General features: G+C 34.5%; 1 protein-coding gene across 11 annotated transcripts in view; it reads left to right on the plus strand.

The window, feature by feature from the left end:
- The window catches only part of LOC114333136 (obscurin), a 615,016-nt gene that overhangs the window by 445,210 nt on the left and 149,642 nt on the right, over window positions 1–20,164 (plus strand). For 9 of the 11 annotated variants that reach the window (XM_028283003.2, XM_028282967.2, XM_028282979.2 and 6 more), the window contains 4 exons: window positions 718–1,449; window positions 11,614–11,901; window positions 14,995–15,115; window positions 15,180–15,304. In XM_028283003.2, the coding sequence (XP_028138804.2) occupies window positions 718–1,449; window positions 11,614–11,901; window positions 14,995–15,115; window positions 15,180–15,304 (1,266 nt within the window). The remainder of the gene's footprint in view (window positions 1–717; window positions 1,450–11,613; window positions 11,902–14,994; window positions 15,116–15,179; window positions 15,305–20,164) is intronic. The other 2 variants (XM_028283012.2, XM_028283020.2) reach the window with 1 other exon arrangement.

Here is a 20,164-nt window from a genome sequence, read left to right on the forward strand (position 1 = left end):
CTCCTGGCAGAATGAGACTGGGTTACCTCCCCTTTCGTTTCTTAATCCACTAGTATATGTTCACGAAAGTGTCATCGCGATCTTCCCTTGCCTATCTTTACGTTGAAGGCCCCTAGGATAAAAATAGTTTTATCCTTGTTAGTTTGAGACATCATTTGTTTTATTTCCGCGTAGAAAGATTTGCTATCTGATTCTGGTTTATCAGCTGTTGGAGTGTAGGCTCGAATAAATTTAACGATCTGTTCCAGGATCTTGCATAACACCACAATACCAACACCATTATAATAGCTGGGATCGTCATTTCCAAAATGGTCAAAAGTATAATTGTTTACTTGGATTTTCTCGATTTTTGGCCACCTGGTTTTATTTATTCCCAAGATATTTGTACTGTACTGTATATCTAAGCAAAATGCCAATTTTTCTTGCTTAATCACCATTAATTTTTTATTTTTTTCCAAACACCCAACAAAACTAGTATTTTTATACAATTTTATGTAAAAGTTACCTTTTGTAGTCAACAGGTATACACACAACAGTATACTTTTTGTATTTTGCTGTTATGGCTCAGAGCTTACAATGTAGATATTTGCTGTTTTGTTAGAGCTACTTCTCTAATTAAAGCAATCATATAACATTGCTCAAATTTAACTTTATTTATCAAACACATACACTATTCTTTAACAAAGAAAACACAATAACTTTTTACACAAATCCTAGGTTCTAAAGAGTCGATCGAAGTCAAAGAAGCAGAAGTGAAATCTCCAGAACCTATAATTGAGGAACCGCAATCTCCAGTACCTTTGAAAAGAGCTAACTCAGGGAAAGTTGAAGAAGCAGAACATATTGAACTAGATGCAGCGAAAAATAAATCAAAAGCTATTGAAGAGAAGGAAGTAACAAAACCGAAACGTAAACATGGTATGTCTCTGACAATCGAAGAAATTACGGAGGAAATAAAGTCAGAACCGACACCAGTTGAAGAAAAGAGTCTTGAAAAGAAGACCAAAAAGGCAGTAGCTGCTAGTAAAGAAGATATTGAAGTTTTAGACAAAGATGATGGTCTTACACCCAAACAAAGAAAACTTTCTGAAATCGAACAAAATAAGAAACTTAAACGGGGTATTTCAGCTACTAAGGAAGACATTGATATTATCGAAGACGAAAAATTGACTAAACCGCCTCATACACCTGACGAAACTGATCTAAGTAAAGATCAAAAACGACCAAAGAAGGGTATAAAGGCTACTATAGAGGAAGTTCAAGATTCAAAGATTGACGATAGCTCTATGAAACAGAAAGAAGAAAAAGTTCTGGAACGGCAGCAAAGTCAGAAGGGAAAAAAAATATACGAAGAAGAAATCGACGAGGAAACTGAAGATTTGCTTAAGAAAGCCAAAAGACAAAGAAGCTTAGTGGATGATATGTCAGGAAGATTGTCTGGCGTTGAAGGTAGAAAACATGTTTTAAATATATTAGAAATTAATGTCTAACTTCACTCTTACTTTCAAGTACACTGTATGTATAATTTTCCACTATTGCTATATAACCAATAATATCCTCATTACATATTTTATTTACTAATAACTTTGTAAAAAAAGAAGAATTATGTGCTTTACCGTACATAATGTAATAGTAAAGGCATCTTCTAGAAGTTGAAAATTATAAATATTTTTTAGCTTGTTTCTGCATTTGAGCTTTGGGTCCTGCTTAATGACTTTCCTTTTTTTTGTCACTGGACCTGCTCTTGTTTATTTTAATATTTTCCTGATTATTTCTCTATCTCTTTCCATTTGCCTTTCTAATCATGGTTGTTTTGACTATTCTAAATATTGTTGAGTGCCCTTAACCCTGCGTTACACGTGCTTGTTTGTTATGACTTAATTACTCGTTTTTTGTATTGCTTTTTTTTTCAAGAAAACCTACTATAATTCACTTTTTTCTACTTTTTATTAGTCATAAAATATTTTTATTAAAATAATAACATAAAAATTGTCATCAAATCATTTATAACATTTAATTAAAAACTTTATTGACACTGATTATTAGGTAACATAATAAACCTATTACGTACCTAAACAAAATAAAAGGTAAAACTTTAAAAAGGGGGTAAACCCTGTAGTTGGCTGTATACCTTCAATATAACAACGTGGAATGAAGTAAACACTTCTGTTGTATGTAGGCATATGAATTTATTAAAAAATCCTTAAAACTGTTGGTTGTTGGTTCGTAACCTCTCACCTGAACACAAGTACTTACCTTGTGCAATTTTCGAGCAAGGATGAAATACATTCACATGTGATCTTTAAATCTTAAGACATCGACTTAATGTCGACCAGTTTTTAATATAGAATGTAACAGTAATGTATTTTAGAGGTTTTTATACCTATTGAAGAGGGCTAGAGTCAATTACTTGTACACTGGACGTTTACACTGATGATGGTCAGTCTGACCGAAAACGTTTTGTACTTCCACTCCTTCGTGGATAAATTTTAAGGATTTTTAAATAAATTCATATGCCTACATACAACAGAAGTGTTAACTTCATTCCACGTTGAAAATAAAAGGTATTTTGATATTTTCAAAAAAAAATTATTTTACAATTTTTACCACTTTTGCATTTAACATCTTTGGCTCGTGGACATACCTAATAACGTAAAATGTAAGAGGAGTCTTCGTCTTCGGCCACAGATGAATCTTATTAATTTGAAGTTGCAATTGTTGGTCATTGGTTCGTAGCAATCATCAGACTATGAATCACTTTGCATTTTATTCAGCTCTGGATCTAAAGGGTATTCATATCTATCAGTGATTCATTTTCACTCGCGTTCTCGATTTTATCAAATAATGTTAGCAAACACGTTTTATTTCTTTTTCTAAGTCTCCCATTGCTGCCTAGAATAAATATTGTATAATGTAGAAAAATATATGTAAAAACAAACAAGCAATTGTTAATGAAAGTTAATAGTTTATTAGGAAACTTTTTGCTCATTCCTGTAATAATGTTATAAAATCATAAAATGAATTTTATGGTAATGGAGCAAGTTCAATATATTCAAAGAATTTTTTGCTCGATGGCTCTGGCACAGCATTATTATGTGGGAACTAATTTAAGAATGAAGCGAAAGAATTTTCATGAAATTCCGAAATGAACGGGTAGTGTTAGCTTTTGGTAATGTTTATAGTCTTGAAACGCTCCAGTCAACATCGCTGTTTTGGCATTTCAAAATCAATAATTTTCATATCTATAGGGTGGTCGGAAAGTCCTTTTACATCAATGAATTGTTTTTGTTATACTACACAGTGAAAAAATAATAACATAATTTTGTTTGTGAGTTACTTATTGATTATTATTTATTTATCCAAAACATTGGCATGCTTACATCTATTGTCGCAACACAACTTGATCCGACGCCATGGTCGTATGTTCATCCGGCTCATGTCCGGAGCAGCTGATGTAAAAGCTTGGCGAACTCCGTTTCGCAAGTCCTAATTGGAAACATGTTCTAACCTCCTCTCTTGAATGAAACACCACACTGCATTTTCCGACGATGTCAAATCTGGACTTCTTGGAGGCCAAGGCATTGGTATAGGACATTTTGGAGAACCTCGTCCAATCTATCGGTGTGGAAAGATTTCATTCACTCGGTTGTGGACAGTGAAAACAAAATGGGATGGATTGACATCTTGTTGAGAATAAAGTGTTAGCAGTTCTCTGAGCTCTCATGGAATAAGAAATTTAGGATTTACAAGACTATAATAAGACCAAGAGCAACATAGGATGTGAGACCTGAATACTCAACCAAACAACAAAATAGACAGTAAGAAGATGGGGAAACAAAATACTCAGAAGAATATTAGGAGGGAAGAGAACAGAGAATGGGTGTATAAGAAGAACACATGACGAAGTTTATAATATTTACAAAGAACCACAAATAGATAGCGTAATAAAATCAAGAAGGTTGCAGTGACTGGGCTATATAGAAAGAATGAACTATGACAGAGTGGTAAAGAAAATAGCATGGAGAGTAACAGATTATAAAAAAAAGAGAGGAAGACCACGAAAGCGATGGAGAGAAGCGGTAGTAGAAGATCTAAAAGTAAAGGCAATAATAGACTGGAAGAAGTTGACAAATAACAGAAAGCTATGGAAACGAACAACAAAGCTGGTGTTGAAAAAAAAAACAACAAAGGTAACATTGGCGTGGTGTTGAAAAACTATTATTATAACTGTAAAGGGATTTTCCGGCTACCCTGTATATTCGATGTTTATTTTTTTATTCTTTACCTACATCGATTGTTTCTGTTGTATCCGCTATTAAGATTGCGTCAAGATGAACCAGAAAGTAACAATGTTTATATAATCTTCAGAATTTTAAAATAAAATGATTTCTAGTACATTTTTGAATAATTTAAAACAATTATCAAATAAACAATTAATAACATACAATTAAAACCTTGTGTACGTGACTAAATTCGCATATTGTAGGCATGCTTCCAGCTTGGTCTCTAACACACTTCCGCAGCACTATAATTAATTATAGAAGGTAAGTCTATATCTAACATATTCTTTCTACTAATCCTAAAAATGATGTAATACTTTCGATATACTTGTTTTTTTTTTTTGTTAATGTTTAATGATTAAACATCCTGCGCTTAAAAATACCATTTTATAGCATTTAAGCGATGATTTCCGGAAGGTAGTTAGAAAGGAAGTTCATCCAAACCTCATTGGATCCAAATATTATTACACATACATAAATTTGTACCTAGTTAAGTTCTTTTTTATTTTATGCTTTCTTTTAGCAAACTGAAGTAACCTCTTAGTATGTTATAATCATTACATATCCATAAGTAGTAGATCAACATTATTATCCCACCTATATAAAATGTCTTAGTTCAGGAAAATACAATCAATTGAACAATAAGGACGAAACATTTTCCAACCCTTTTCGTTATTATTAAAAAATAGACTTATGTATTTATAATAATAAAACGTCTTAGAACGGGTAACTAAACTTCCACGAGTTTATCGGAACTGATTATAAAGAACGCATTAACTCAATAGGAAAGATTATTGACCAAGAAGTAGCCAATGAACTAGGACTTCTCCAATCCGATCATCTCCCTTATTATCAATGCGTCCCTGACAGAATACTTGAACGTGACAACTACAAGCGGTACTATACTGTACTTATTGAACAACTAACATGGCACATAATAGACCGAATCTAATAGTAGTTGATAAACCAACTAGACAAACAACACTGATTGGTGTAGCGATAACTAACAACAATAATCTGCATGTTAACTACTACAAGCAGATCGGCAAATGCAAACATCTAAGATACAAATAAAGAGAAAACGGAGAATGGAAATTACCCAAACGATACATACTATTGTTTCTATTACTGCAGCCATTCTAAAGAACTTTTTATAGGACATAAAACAGCTGAGTCTACTGCTTTCAAGACCCAGATGCGTAAAAAAATTTTTGGAAAATACTCCGATGTACTAGGTCACCTAGGCTCGATAACTTGGGCAACCTACCAAAGCTTAATCCTTATGATACCGTAGGTACAGTTGAGCTCCTGAATCTTTACCCGTGCGTCATCATTTATAGCATACGAAATAAGTCGATGATAAGTCGGAAATTGAAATTTACTAAACGCAACAACAAGTGACAGTAAGTGACTTGATGTTGCGTTTAGTAAATTCAATTTCCGACTTATCGTCGACTTATTTCGTATGTTTTAAATGATGACGCACGGGTAAAGATTCAGGGACTCAACTGTATCTGTAGTGTAGGAAACAGAGGTTGAACCTTGCAAAATGGACACAAGTCCGGTTTTATTTTTTTTTCTGGTATATCAAGAGGTGCTTATTATAAGACTAATTTTTTCTTAAAAAATTTCGTCCCGGAACCCCCCTTTTCACCCCTTTAAAAGGGGTAATTTGTGGTTTTTGCGGAACGTAGCCCTTCCTGTACCTTTTGCAAAAAATTTCTTTTATAGAAATATGAAGAAGACTATATTGTCTACGATTTACTTCCCAACATCATATGTCTATCACCCACCGTTTAGTGGGGGTGGGGCCCCAAAGTTGACAAGTTTTTAAAAAAGATGTTTTAAAAAAAATTTTCCCTAACTGTAATGGAAATTAAGAAGAAATCCTGCGGCAATTATTCACAAAAGTGACTGATATTTTGGTATAGGTTTCACTTAAGGGTAATTGCCCTTTTTTTAATTACAGGGTGTTACATTTTAAAAAAACCCCTTTTTATACCATCTGAACCGTTTATGCTAGAGTAAAAATACTTTCAGCGATTACCCATGTATTGGTGCTATTTACAAATTTGTATAATGTACCCTCATTTTTTCCCCGGAACCACCCCAAAAAAAGAAGAATTAATAAAGAAAGTGATTTTCTTGGAATCCTTCACACACTATGCCCTTTATTAATATACTTCATATATCATTTTGTGCACGTTATTATTACCCATGCATGGACACCAAAAGTGATTTCCTAGTGCAAACCCTGTAGCCAAAAAGAATAAATAAAATGGGGGGTTGAAAAAAAATTTTTTTTTGCTTTTTGGTCCATATGGGCATATGCTTGATCAATAGTGTTTTTCAAAAATATATATGGTTATTGCAACATCCCTGCGGAAACCACCCCTATCCTTGAAAATATACTGCAGAAACTACCCCTATCCCTTGGCGAGCATGTTTTTACGATTTTATAATTACCTATGCATTCTTTTTAAACAAAACTTATACAAGGTTAACGACCACTATTTACTCTAAAAATTAGGTCCTATTCATTTTTTTTTCGTATAAGCAACCGTTACGGCACAGTGGCGCCGTAAACTTCAGATATGCTTTGGCGGGCTATAGCTTTTGTTTTTTTTTCGTCACGTGTTCGTTTTATTAATAAAGAGCTTATGTAAAATAAAACAACACAGTGTAACCTACAAATTATGACCTATGCACATTTTACATTCTTTGCGACCCAAAGCCACAGTGGTGGCCCAAAATCAATTTTTGCATATTTTCGCCACCTACACGCAATATATTGCATTAATGCTACCTTAATAGCACAACATTCACCCTTAAGTGGTCGCTAAGCAGTGGCGGATCCAGGGAGGGGTGATGGGGGCAATCACTCCCCTCTCAAACCAAGTGATATTATATTTAAAGATCATAAAAATATTCCTTTATTTTTATAGAAATTTAGCCAATTGACACCCCCCTCTTAACGATGCTGGATCCGCCACTGTCGCTAAAGCATAAAAGTACGCCATTCTTATAAAAATATTAATATACCCCTCCCTGGATCCGTCACCCCTCCCTGGATCAGTCACTGCTTAGCGACCACTAAGGGTGAATATTGTGCTATTAAGGTAGCATTAATGCAATGAAATGCGTGTTGGTGGCGAAAATACGCAAAAATTGATTTTGGGCCACCACTGTGGCTTTGGGGCGCAAAGAATGTAAAATTTGCATAGGTCATAATTTGTAAGTTACACTGTGTTGTTTTATTTTACATAAGTACTTTATTAATAAAACGAACAGGTCACGAAAAAAAAACAAAAGCTTGATCCCGCCAAAGCATATCTGAAGTTTACGGCGCCACTGTGCCGTAACGGTTGCTTATACGAAAAAAATGAATAGGACCTAATTTTTAGAGTAAATAGTGGTCTTTAACCTTGTGTAAGCTTTATTTAAGAAGAATGCATAGGTAATGAGAAAATCGTAAAAATATGCTCGCCAAGGGATAGGGGTAGTTTCTGCAGTATATTTTCAAGGATAGGGGTGGTTTCCACAGGGATGTTGCAATAACCATATATATTTTTGAAAAACACTATTGATGAAGCATATGCCCATATGGATCAAAAAGAAAAAAAAAGAATTTTTTTTCAATCCCCCATTTTATTTATTTTTTTTTTTTGGCTACAGGGGTTGCACTAGGAAATCGCTTTTGGTGTCCATGCTTGGGTAATAATAAAGTGCACAAAATGATATATTAAGTATATTAATAAAGGGCATTATGTGTGAAGGATTCCAAGAAAATCACTTTCTTTATTAATTCTTCTTTTTTGGGGTGGCTTCGGGGAAAAAATGGGGGTGCATTATACAAATTTGTAAATAGCACCAGTACATGGGTAATCGCTGAAAGTATTTTTACTCTAGCATAAACGGTTCAGATGGTATAAAAGGGGGTTTTTTAAAATGTAACACCCTGTAATGAAAAAAAGGGCAATTACCCTTAAGTGAACACTATACCAAAAAATCAGTCACTTATTTGTGAATAATTGCCGCAGGATTTCTTCTTAATTTCCATTACAGTTAGGGAAAAATATTTTTTTTTTTAAACATCTTTTTTAAAAACTTGTCAAGTTTGGGGCCCCACCCCCACTATTTATTTAGCGTATGGCTTAAGTATATCACAGAATATATTTAGATTTATGCATTATACAATGCATCACAAACAGATGTCCAATTTTTTTATATATTCGATTGACCCTTCGGTTGCCATTACAAAGTCTATAGGGTCGCCTGTGTATGCTCTGCGTGGGCAGTCCTGAACAATGTGACTGATCGTCTGTCTTGCAGCGCCGCAGTCACAAGAAGGCGAGGGGAGTTTACCCCATCTGTGGAGGGAGTCGGCGCATCTTCCATAGTTTGTTCGAATTCGATTAAGGGCTGCCCAAATCTTACGGGGACGTTCAAATTCGCCAGGTTTCCCTATGATGTCCGGTAGACTATGGTAATGCGGATCTGTCCTACTTTCCCAATCTTCTCTCCATCGGGTATTTAAGTCAAAGTTGGATTGCTGCAGCGCTTGAGCAGATTGTAGAGGGGGTAACCTGGATCGGAGACGGTTTCCAAGAATATCGGGGATGTCGTTGTGGACTAGAAGCTGGCGACTGTCCATTATTTTGTTATATTCTTTAACCAATGCATGTTCGCGGCGTAGGTTGGGTGGTGCTATATTACTAAGGGTAGGTAGCCACATTGTAGGGGTGGGCTTAATTGTGCCTGTTATCATACGCATAGTACGGTTTAGTTGGGTGTCGACCAGGTGGGTATGCCTGCTATTTAGCCACACTGGAGCACAGTATTCTGCCACCGGATATATCAGGCCAAGAGCAGAGGATCTTAATGTTGATGCTGTGGACCCCCATGTAGTGCCGCAGAGTTTCTGTATTATATTGTTGCGTGTTTTCAATTTTGCTGCTGTTTTCGTCAGGTGTTCTCTGAATGTGAGCGTTCTGTTCAGAGTAACCCCAAGGTATTTCGGGTATTTATTGTGTTTTAACAGCTTGTAATTCTCTGTTTGCCAACTTGTTGTTTAGATGAAAAGCTGATACTTCAGTTTTTGTAGTACTTGGCTGTAGTCTCCATTTCTTAAGGTATTCGCTGAGGATGGATAAGTCATTCGTGAGAGTAATTTCTGTAGTTTCTAAAGATTGGTGGCTTGTTGCAAGGGTCCAGTCATCAGCATATCCAAACTTCCGAGATTCGGTTTCAGGCATGTCAGCAATATAGAGGCTGAAAAGTAAAGGGGCAAGGACAGAACCCTGTGGAAGACCATTGTTAATTTTCATCTGTCTACTCGTCTCCTTTCCCATTATAACCTGGAAGGCTCTGTTGGTCAGCATGTTGTCAATGAGGTTAATTATCTTTCTGCAGGGGATAATGCGGGCCAGTTTATATATTAATCCCTGTCTCCAAACAGTATCATATGCTGCTGTTAGATCTATAAATACTGTTGCTGTCTTTTGTTTCTTTTGAAAACTAGCTTCTATAAAAGTTGTTAATGACATCACTTGGTCCGTACAGCTTCGATGAGGGCGGAAGCCAGCTTGTTCAATGGGGACAGTTTCTAGTATCCTGTGACTAATTCTGTTGAGGAGAAGCTTTTCTAATAGTTTATATACCATGCTGAGTAGAGCTATGGGGCGGTAGTTTTCTGGCTTATCGTTTGATTTGCCCGGTTTCGGAATTGCAATTATCTTTGTTCGCTTAAGTGAGAAAGGAATGTTACCTGACTGAAGTATATCATTAAAGAACATTGCAAGCCACTGTTTCGTGTATGCACCACTGTGTATCAAGAACTCTGGATGGATACCATCAAACCCAGGTGCTTTACCTGATTCCATTTCTTTCAGCGCATGTGTGATTTCAGAAATAAATATTCTTGCTGAATATTCGGAGTTCGTTCTGTTCATTTGTTTTAATGCCCTTAAGTCTCTTTTCACGTTGGTAGTATGTGTTCGATCTCGTGGAGCTCTGGATAGAGATACTATATGGGAGGCAACCTTGTTAGGAGACATTTTAGACTCTCTGGATTCCAGCTGGTTAGCTCCTCCAATTTTCCGCAACAAGGACCATGCCTGCCGGCTTGATTTTTTGAAGTCAAGGTTTTCGACAGTCTTTATCCATTTTTGGCGTCTAGCCGTATCGATGTTGTGTAAAAGCTCATCGGCTATTTCCCGGTCACCACTTTCGAGAAACTTCGTGTATAAGTCTTCACATGTTTCAGTCCATCCAGGCACATATTCTTTGCGATACCCCCTAGGGATGGTTTTTCTTGGCAGTGCTTATTACTGCGCCCACAAACCTCTCATAATGTTTGCTGGTTGGAGGGACCCAGCTCAAGGTCCGGTCTAGTTGTTCAGAGAACTTCTTCCAGTTTGCTTTTCTAAGATTCCACCTGGGTCGAGGATATGATCTAATTATTGGAATTGATATTCCGATGGTGATAAGCACCGGACGATGTTGAGTATGTGGGAAGTCTGCAAGGACACTTCTCGCAGTTGTTAGTGGTCTGTCATTGGTATCTTTTGAGACAAAACATAGATCTGGGTTATATTCTTTTCTCCATGCAGCTGATTTATGGCTTCTGTCCTGTTATGATGTTCCTCTGTCTTTGGCATCAAAAACTAGATAAACGGTGGGTGATAGACATATGCTGTTGGGAAATAAATCGTAGAAAAAATAGTTTTCTTCATATTTCTATAAAATAAATTTTTTGCAAAAGGTACAGGAAGGGCTACGTTCCGCAAAAACCACAAATTACCCCCTTTCAAGGGGTGAAAAGGAGGGTTCCGGAGCGAATTTTTTTAAGAAAAAGTTAGTCCCATAATAAGCACCCGTTGATATACCAGAAAAAAAATAAAACCGGACTTGTGTCCATTTTGCAAGGTTCAACCTCTGTTTCCTACACTACTGGAATAAGTCAATTATCTTCATAAAGGGAGTGTGAACCGTACACAAGAAAAACAAGAAGAAGGGTGAATAGTTTTTAAAGTAAAGTGTTGGAGAAGATTTTAAATGTAGGAAACATATACTGTAGATAAAATGATACAAAAGTTTACAAGTATCTATTGGTTGTTGTAGTCTCCTGAACTAAGTCCCCAAAGCTCGGACGTGAATTTTGAGATATACCTTTTATACGTTTCATAAGCTTTTTTTACTCCATGTCTGTAAAAATGTATATTACAACTCTATACACATGTTTCATTTAGTCAACTAAATCACTCTCATAACAACACTCTCATGTTTGCAACAAGATATAAAACAAAAAATAATTCATCCCTAACTCTCACAGCTGAGCCTATGATTCTGGGAACCAACATGAAGGACGGCTCCCGACCGGAATCTCTCGACATCACTTACATCGTAAAAGGCTTCGCCAATCCTCCTCCAGTGGCCACTTGGACTTTGGACGGCAAAGAACTGAAACCAGATGGCAACTTAAGAATGAATATCTCACAAAACGGTGATGAGTACAAGTTGGAGATCAAGAAGCTCGAATTGAAAGACGCTGGCGTGTATCAATGTATTTTGAGTAATCCTGTAGGAAAGGTGGTACAGCAAGCAGTTCTAGATGTCACACGTAAGTTATTGTTACAGAAAACATATATATTCACGATAATAGGTGGTTTGTGTTTGTTTTCTCTTTCTGTTCAAGACATTTGCCTCTTTTATGCCTGATTTCACCAACAAATCTTAAGCTCCAGCTCAGCTTTTAGATAGGGCCGCTTTATACAGTGCGCTGGAATAAGTGTTGTATTAACTTATTTATTTTTAGCACATAAGCAAAAGGCTCGGACAGGTCGATTTTTAAAATAATCATAGTAAATTATATCATCAATGTTTCGAACTTTACGCAACCCCTCTTCAGGTGACCCTCATAACTTTGATTTTTTTGAATGGGAAAGTACAGGGCCCCCGCTACCATGTGTACAATGGACACGGGCTACCATGTGTACAATGGACACCATCCTTTAGGGGCGCCGCAACCCAGGGTCAAAAACTGAAAAAAAATCATTTAAAACAAAAGTTGAGAAATTAAATAGGATTAGGTATAAATATGTAGGTACACACGAAACATATATATTTAAATTAAGTGACAGCGAACTTTTAAAACGTTGTTTTGTTCTTGAAGAAAGACTGATAGTTCAGAATAATAAGGATATAAACTCTAATCATTTGTTTAATAACATTAAAGCGCTAAAGTTATTTTCATTACTTGATGATACTGACCCCTTAAGTATTTTACAATATATATTTTAAAACAATTTAATCTCCACCCTTTCAAACGTAAGCATTTCACTAAGAATTCTTTTGACATTGCCTGTATCTGTAGCTTTTGGTGAGCAATAATGCTTCAAGAAAGATTGCCTGGCCTGGGCTAGCAATATTAGCCATTGAACAAGAAATGTTTGATGGTATAAATTTTAGCGATGTAAGTAATGAATTTGCAAGAGCAAAAAAGTCTCGGAAAATATCGCTACTACTATAGCTATCTTCAGTATCTTCTATTGTACCCATAACCCAGTAAATGAAGGTGAAATACCGAATTGCATGAAAATTTGGATTTAGGTTCTACTTCCCTTCACTTCAAAGTTGGACTTGTGCTGTTGGTTGTTTTTGCTTTGCGTTGGTGAAAGTTGCCCCTTCTCGGGGGGTGAAAAAATATAGGAGTAAGTCCGGAAATGGATAAACTGACTAATCAACTTTTGTTCTGTAGAGTTTTGTAACTAAATCAATACTTTTCGAGTTATTTACGAGTGAAAATGTTTATTTTTCAACAAAAAAAACACATTTTTAGGCGGTTTTTTGAAAATAACTCAAAAACTAATTTTAGCGGGAAAAGTGTTGTTATCAAAAATGTAGCTTATAAAAAAAACGAAAAAAATGGCATATTCATGATAGTCTAGTCATAGACCTAGGAGAAGTAAAATTGAAGCTCATGGAAATTACGTTCTTGTTCGTCAAATTCCAAATCGCATATTTCAACGAGAAATAACTAAAAAATGAAACACTTTTCGGGAAAAACTCACCAAAACTTATTATGACTTCTAAAGTTCAGTTTTTTGCCTTATCTCAAGCATCTACCTAAAATACGTACATATACCTTCAAAAAAATAAATGAAAGTAGATCATGTGACACTTCATTTAAAAACATTTGAAATACTGATTACAAAAATGTATAATACTGGCGCAAAATTCCGGCCCAATACTTTTTAAATGCATTCATTTCTTTTATAATCATGAGAAAATTAATAAGAACTTTTGAAAAAGTTAAACTCAGAATGAAAGATTACATTATTACTGAATGCCGAAATTCCCTAAAATCTTCTATAATGTTTATTTTAATAAGTTACAGGGGTGAAAACGAAGAGAAAATTTAGTATGATTTTTAAGTTCAAATATATCATTCAAAAGAAACTTTTTATTTCTTCTAAGGAACTTTTGGCCCTCGGTGATAATGCAATCTTTCATTTTGCGTTTAAATTTATCAAAAATACTCATTAATTTTCTCAGGATTCGAAAAAAATTAATGCTTTAAAAATCATTTGACCGAAATTTTGCCCAAGTATTATACATTTTTTTATCAGTACTTTCCCATTTAAAAAAAATCAAAGTTATGACTGTCACCTGAAGACGGATCGCGTAAAGTTCGAAACATTGATGCCATAATATACTATGATTATTTTAAAAATCGACCTGTCCGAGCATTTTGCTTATGTGCTAAAAATAAATGAGTTCATATGGGAGGTAGCACTTATTCCAGCGCACTGTATCTTACTTACGTTGCACCATAATTTTCGATTCTTACACGATTTTTTCGATTTGCACATCATTGTGGCAAGCTGAAAATTGATCTAATACTCAATGGTGCAAAGCATTATGTTTCGAAAGGTAAGCTTAAGGCACATCTTAAGCTTAAGATCTGTTGGTGCAAGCAGGCATTAGTTCTCGTTCCAAAATTTCTCTACATTATAAAGTCTTTCCCATTACCTTAAGTCGAATCAGAATATTTGTTACCAGTTGATAATATGTTAGTATCAGTTATGTTGCATTTTCACTAGGAATGCATACGCATCTCGTACAACGTTTTCCGTTATCCCAACAATATTAATATCGTCAGCATAAGCAAGGGTTTACATTAATTTGTTATATTGAATCGGTGGTTGTGATTAGTGACAGAGGGTCTTCCTGGCGCAGTCATTTATTCATTTTAAAAGGTTCAGACAATTCCCCTAGATCCTTACTCTACATTCAACTTTTTCAAGAGTTAGTTTTTTTATAAATTTACCAACTGATTTGGTACTCCTAGCTCTTTCATTGCTCTAATTATTTCTATAGTCAAAATTTCCTGTTATATAACAAAAACTTTGATATAATTATTATTAAGAAATAATGATTGCTTTTTCAAGATCGTTTATGTTTCAAATAAGTTTTTTAGGAAATGTGATGCAGCTTGCTCATCCTGGTATTTTCTTATTCTATTTTCCTCTAATTGTTCAAACAGTCAGTGTGTTTCTATTGCTTACTTTCATACAGTTCAAAGATATCGATTATTTTCTCTGTTGAACACTTTTTTCTTAAATATCATCAAATTTTGTTAATTTACATGCTTTTAGTGGATATAAGATTATTTTGTTGAACGTTACAAATCAATAGTTTACTTTTATTTTAGCTGAAAAAGAGTTGCGACGCCCTAAAATAAAAGAAGCACTAAAAGATCAATCAATAGTTAAGAAAACTACCGCAGCATTTAAAGCTGTCATTGTTGGTGATCCTGTTCCAGATATCGCTTGGTTAGTTGATATTTTAAGTGATATATCTTTAATAATATTTCATGGATTTTTAATAATATTTTAGGTGTAAAAATGGAAAAGAGATTTCAGATGAAGAATTTGAGAAACAGAAGGCTGTGCTTGAATCGGAAGATACTGAAATTGAGGATGGTCTTAAAGAATGTACCTATTCATTGGCCCTTCCTAGATGTAAGTATTGAGATTAAAGAGATTTAAATAATACCTAGTTTTTCCCAAAACAGCTGAGCTATAATATCTTTAAACTTAAGTTTAATCCTAGGAGGAGATTTTTTGTTAAATATACACTGTGCGTCAGAGAACACGTGCCACCCATCTTTTTATTTTTTCTTATTAATATAGAATTAAATGTATTGAGTATTGAGTCAGTTACTCTTGTAGCACATATAATCCGACATTATTATTATTCGCGGTGTGCAAGTACTTGGAAGGGAAACGAGAAACGACCGTGCGCGAGTCGCGGAGAAATATTGCAACTCTCTTAAATAATTCATATTGTCAATTGAAATTGTCAAATTGACGTATATTTCATAGCTTCTGTCATTGGAGCAGAAAAATTATATATTGCTCCACAATACTGATATGATATGCAATTATTATATAAAGGTAAATTTAATTAATTGTATTTTGCTTGCAGTACTGCATTTTAATAACTAATTTTATTTACTACATACAATTGTTTATGTTTGCATAACATAACCTGCATCTTATTTTTTCTTCTTATTATTTTTTTGGACTAAGGCCTTGACAATTATCCAGCAACCAGGACTAATATAATTCGCCAATATAATTAAAAGTGCGAATAAAAGTACAGAGCGTAGAAATAGGTGTCGCTTTGCCGAACTTGCACGGTCCCAATAGGGCAGTCACTGAAGGTGCATATGAGCTATTACCTCCGATTTCGTTGAACCTCCATCGATTTGCATGAAAATTGGTGAGTGGTTAGAGAATATCTCAAGAAACAAAGGTGACATGGTGCCAACTTGCGCTTTTACCCTGGGGGTGGATGCCACCCCTTTTCGGGGGTGAAAATTATTTTTTTGAAAATAACCCCACAATTCGATAGAGGGACAAATTCTAAGCAAAATTTATTATATAAAGTTATTAAAATAAATGAAAAGTTTTTGAGTTATTGAAGATGAAAGATTTTAATTTTCCTTGAGAAAAATGCATGTTTTAACCGATTTTTCATCAATAACTCAAAAACTATAAGTTTTTACAAAAAAAGTTATAATTACCAAAATTGAATCTAATAAAAAATGAAATAAACCCTTTGCTAGAAAAACCTTTTAATGTTAACTAAAAGTAAGTTATAGGTAATGGAATATATATTTTTTTCGGCGAGTAAAAAAATCTAAGTATTCAAGCTGATAAAACGGGTAAATGCATTTTATAACATAAACTTATTAAACATTTGTCAAAGTACTTAAAAATATATATCAAATGAACCCCCGAACATGTTGACAGCATTAAAATTTATGCATCAAAATTTTTTCAAAATTTATCTTTTAAAAATTTTTCCAAAAATGTTTTTTTTTATAAACTCAATTTTTTTTTTGCGATATCACGTTTATCTAAAAACAGTTTGAAAGATAATTCTAAGGGCTATTTAACCACGTTGAATTTAGTCTTTTAGACAATTTACTTTTTTTAAAATAAAAGGTTAAATGGCCCCGGTTGCATGGTTTTCACAGCAAAATTTAAGATTTAAACGTTTATATCTCGGTTATTTTTTATCCTATGGAAATAGTAAAACAGGTAAAATATTTGGCACAGAAGAAACTAAAATTTGGGTATATTTCATCTTTTACGTATATTGAGTATTTTTGGAGTTATTATTAAAAGAATGTGAAAATTACAATAATTTTATAAATTATGATTTTTTTAAATCACATCTTTTTTTCAAAAATATGCATTCTAAATCGGTCAAAATTATTGAAATCATTACTTATGCTAATATAAAGAAGTTCTTGTAAGGATTACTATAAATTTTAATTTTTGTGGAAATGGCGTAGGTTTTATTTTTCACTTTTCCTAAAAAATTCGAAAGGGTTCTTTTATTTTCATCATAACTTGCTTAATTTTGACGCTATTAACTTGTTCTGAAGCTCATTTAATAGGTATTTCGAAATACGTTGACAAATAATTAGCAGGTATATTTTATACATTGCATCGTTTTCCCGTTATTTAAGGTTGAATACTTAGATTTGAGTACCCGTCGAAAAAAATACACATTCAATTGCCAATAACTCACTTTGAACTAAAATTAGTTTAGTGCTTTAAGTGAGTAATGTATTTAGTTTTTTATTATCATCAATTTCAGTAATAATAACTATTTTGTAAAAGCTTATAGTTTTTGAGTTATACGTGAAAAACCGATTTAAAACATGCATTTTTTTTACGAAAAAATAAAATCTTTGGTCTTTAGTAACTCAAAAAGTATTGATTTATATTGATAACTTTGTCCCTCTTTAACTTTAAAATTTGTCCCTCTATCCTCTATATAAAATAATTTTCACCCCCGAGAAGGGGTGGCATCCACCCCTAGAGTAAAAGTGCAAGTTGGCATCATGTCACCTTTGTTCCTTGAGGTATCCTCTAATTACTCACCAATTTTCATGAAAATCGATGGAGGTTCAACGAAATCGGAGGTGAAAACCTTCAGTGACTCCACTATTAGTAACAAATGAAAAACAAGGAAAAATTAAGAAAATAATAAATATATTGAAAATGTCGACATACCATTAGAGTTATAGTTATAACAATAATTGAATTATAGAGTCAATAAAACGAAAGTATCACTCGTTTCATTAATGTGTGACCACCACGGTTCTAGATGACACTCATTATTAGATTTGGCATAGAACTGATCACGTTTTGGATATCTCTTTGGGGAAATAAGGTGCATTCCTCAATAAGAGCCATTCGAATCTTTGCATAGGTTGTTGGAGCAGGTATACGACATCTTACACGCCTTTTGAGAAGGCTCCATATATGCTCAATAGGATTAAGGTCTAACTTTGAGAAGACCAGTCCATTTTTTGAATGTAGGTCAAACCGGCAACAGGTGTATGTTTTCAAAAAATTGATAATGTGTAAAAATTCTTTATTAAAATCAGCTAAGTACTTTTGACAATAGCATATGCCATAATCAGAGCTTCGTCTAACAGATTATAAATGCCTCAAAGAAGAGTAATTGTAGAAATACAACATACTAAAAACTTTTAAAAATTGGATACAGGGCTAGGCCTCTGATCTAGGGTGAAAAACTCTTTTAAATATTGAAATCTTTCACTTTTGATGTGACTATACTGCACTGGGTGCCACATGGTTACGGAAACCATGTGGCAGCCATTGTGGCACAAATAGCCCTTCTGATCGGATTTCCAGTCAATAAAAAACGCTAGAAAATGTGAAGAACATAGATTAATTAGTTTGATGAGCCATGTACTTAAAGCACGCCTAACTATATATACCTAACACTCGCCTAACACTCGCGCATATACACGAAATTAGAAGAACACCTGAGTGAAGTTCAATTTGGATTCAGAGCAGGACTCGGAACCAGGGAAGTACTTTTCAGTTTGTAAGTTTTAATACAGAGAGCCAGGGATGTCAACTGCGATGTGTGTGCATGTTTCATATATTTCGAGAAGGCATTTGATAAAATCCCACATGGGAAACTAATAGATATCCTAAAAACATTAAGACTCGATGATAATGATGTAAGACTTGTCTCAAACTTATATCTCTAACAAAAAGCAAGAGTTCGATTCGAAAATGAACTGTCCGAAATCTTTACAGTCGGAAAAGGAGTTGGACAGGGTTACATAGTATCACCAGCATGATTTAACATATACTCTGAAAACTCCAAAGGATGATGGATAATGTTGTAGGAGCATGTAACAAATACGGCTTAAAACTAAATTGTAAGAAGACAAAAATAATGATCGTTAATAAGAACACCAACATAAACGCTAAAATTACCGTAAACCATACACCCCTAGAAACAGTACAAAAAATATGCTATCTGGGCTGTAACATTAAGGATACTTGGGATCATAGCCACGAAATAAAACTCGTATTGAAAAATACGAAAAAAAAATTGAAAGAAGCCAGAAGCTCTTTCAACAGTCTTAGGAAACTTCTCTGCAACTTATCTTTAAGTATCAATATGCGCATATCAATTCTTAGATGTTCGTCGTTAGTGTCCTTATATACGGAGCAGAAAGCTGTAGTCTTACAGAAAATGCCATAAAACGATTACAGGCGTTTGAAATGTGGTGCTACCGACGTATGTTGAGGTTCTCATATATACACCACACAAATAACATAACTATTCTCCAGGGGCTAAGAAAAAACAAAGAAATAATTAACAACATAAAGAAAAAAAACTTGGCATGCTTTGGCCACATTATGCGTAATAATAAATACCGACTTCTACAGTTGATTCTGCAAGGCAAGTTTGAAGGTAAGAGAGGCCCTGGGCATAGACGTATATCCCGGCTGGCCATTCTTAGGAAGTGGACTGGTCTAGCGTCAACTGATCTATTTCGAGCTGCTGTGAATGAAATAAGATGGGTCAATATGGTCGCCAAGATCTTAAGAAAATAAGCACCTTTAGAAGAAGAAGAAAAACCGACAATTACTGAAAATCGAAAATACATTGTATTCTCATATATGTATTACTCTAGTTCAGGGGTTCCCAACCGGTGGTACGCGTACCACTGGTGGTACGCGGTAAGGTTTCAGGTGGTACACGTCACGTGGGTGAAACAAGCGATTACGCTGCTACGCAACTACTCGTATTTGTACGATTTGATTTTTATGAAGAAGTTATAGAAGAGTTTTTGTTAAATGTGAAGAGCATTTTTAATACAATAAATGAGTATATAATAGGTTTGTTCTAGCAAACAGTCAAACTAGTCAGAAACCGTCAGCAAACAATTGGTCAGTGAGAGAACATAATACAGTCACCAGTGCTATCCCCTCTATTCGCGCTGGTTCGCTATTCGCTGATAGTTTCAAACC

The sequence above is a fragment of the Diabrotica virgifera genome, chromosome 1, assembly GCF_917563875.1.
Source record: "Diabrotica virgifera virgifera chromosome 1, PGI_DIABVI_V3a".
NCBI lineage: Eukaryota > Metazoa > Arthropoda > Insecta > Coleoptera > Chrysomelidae > Diabrotica > Diabrotica virgifera.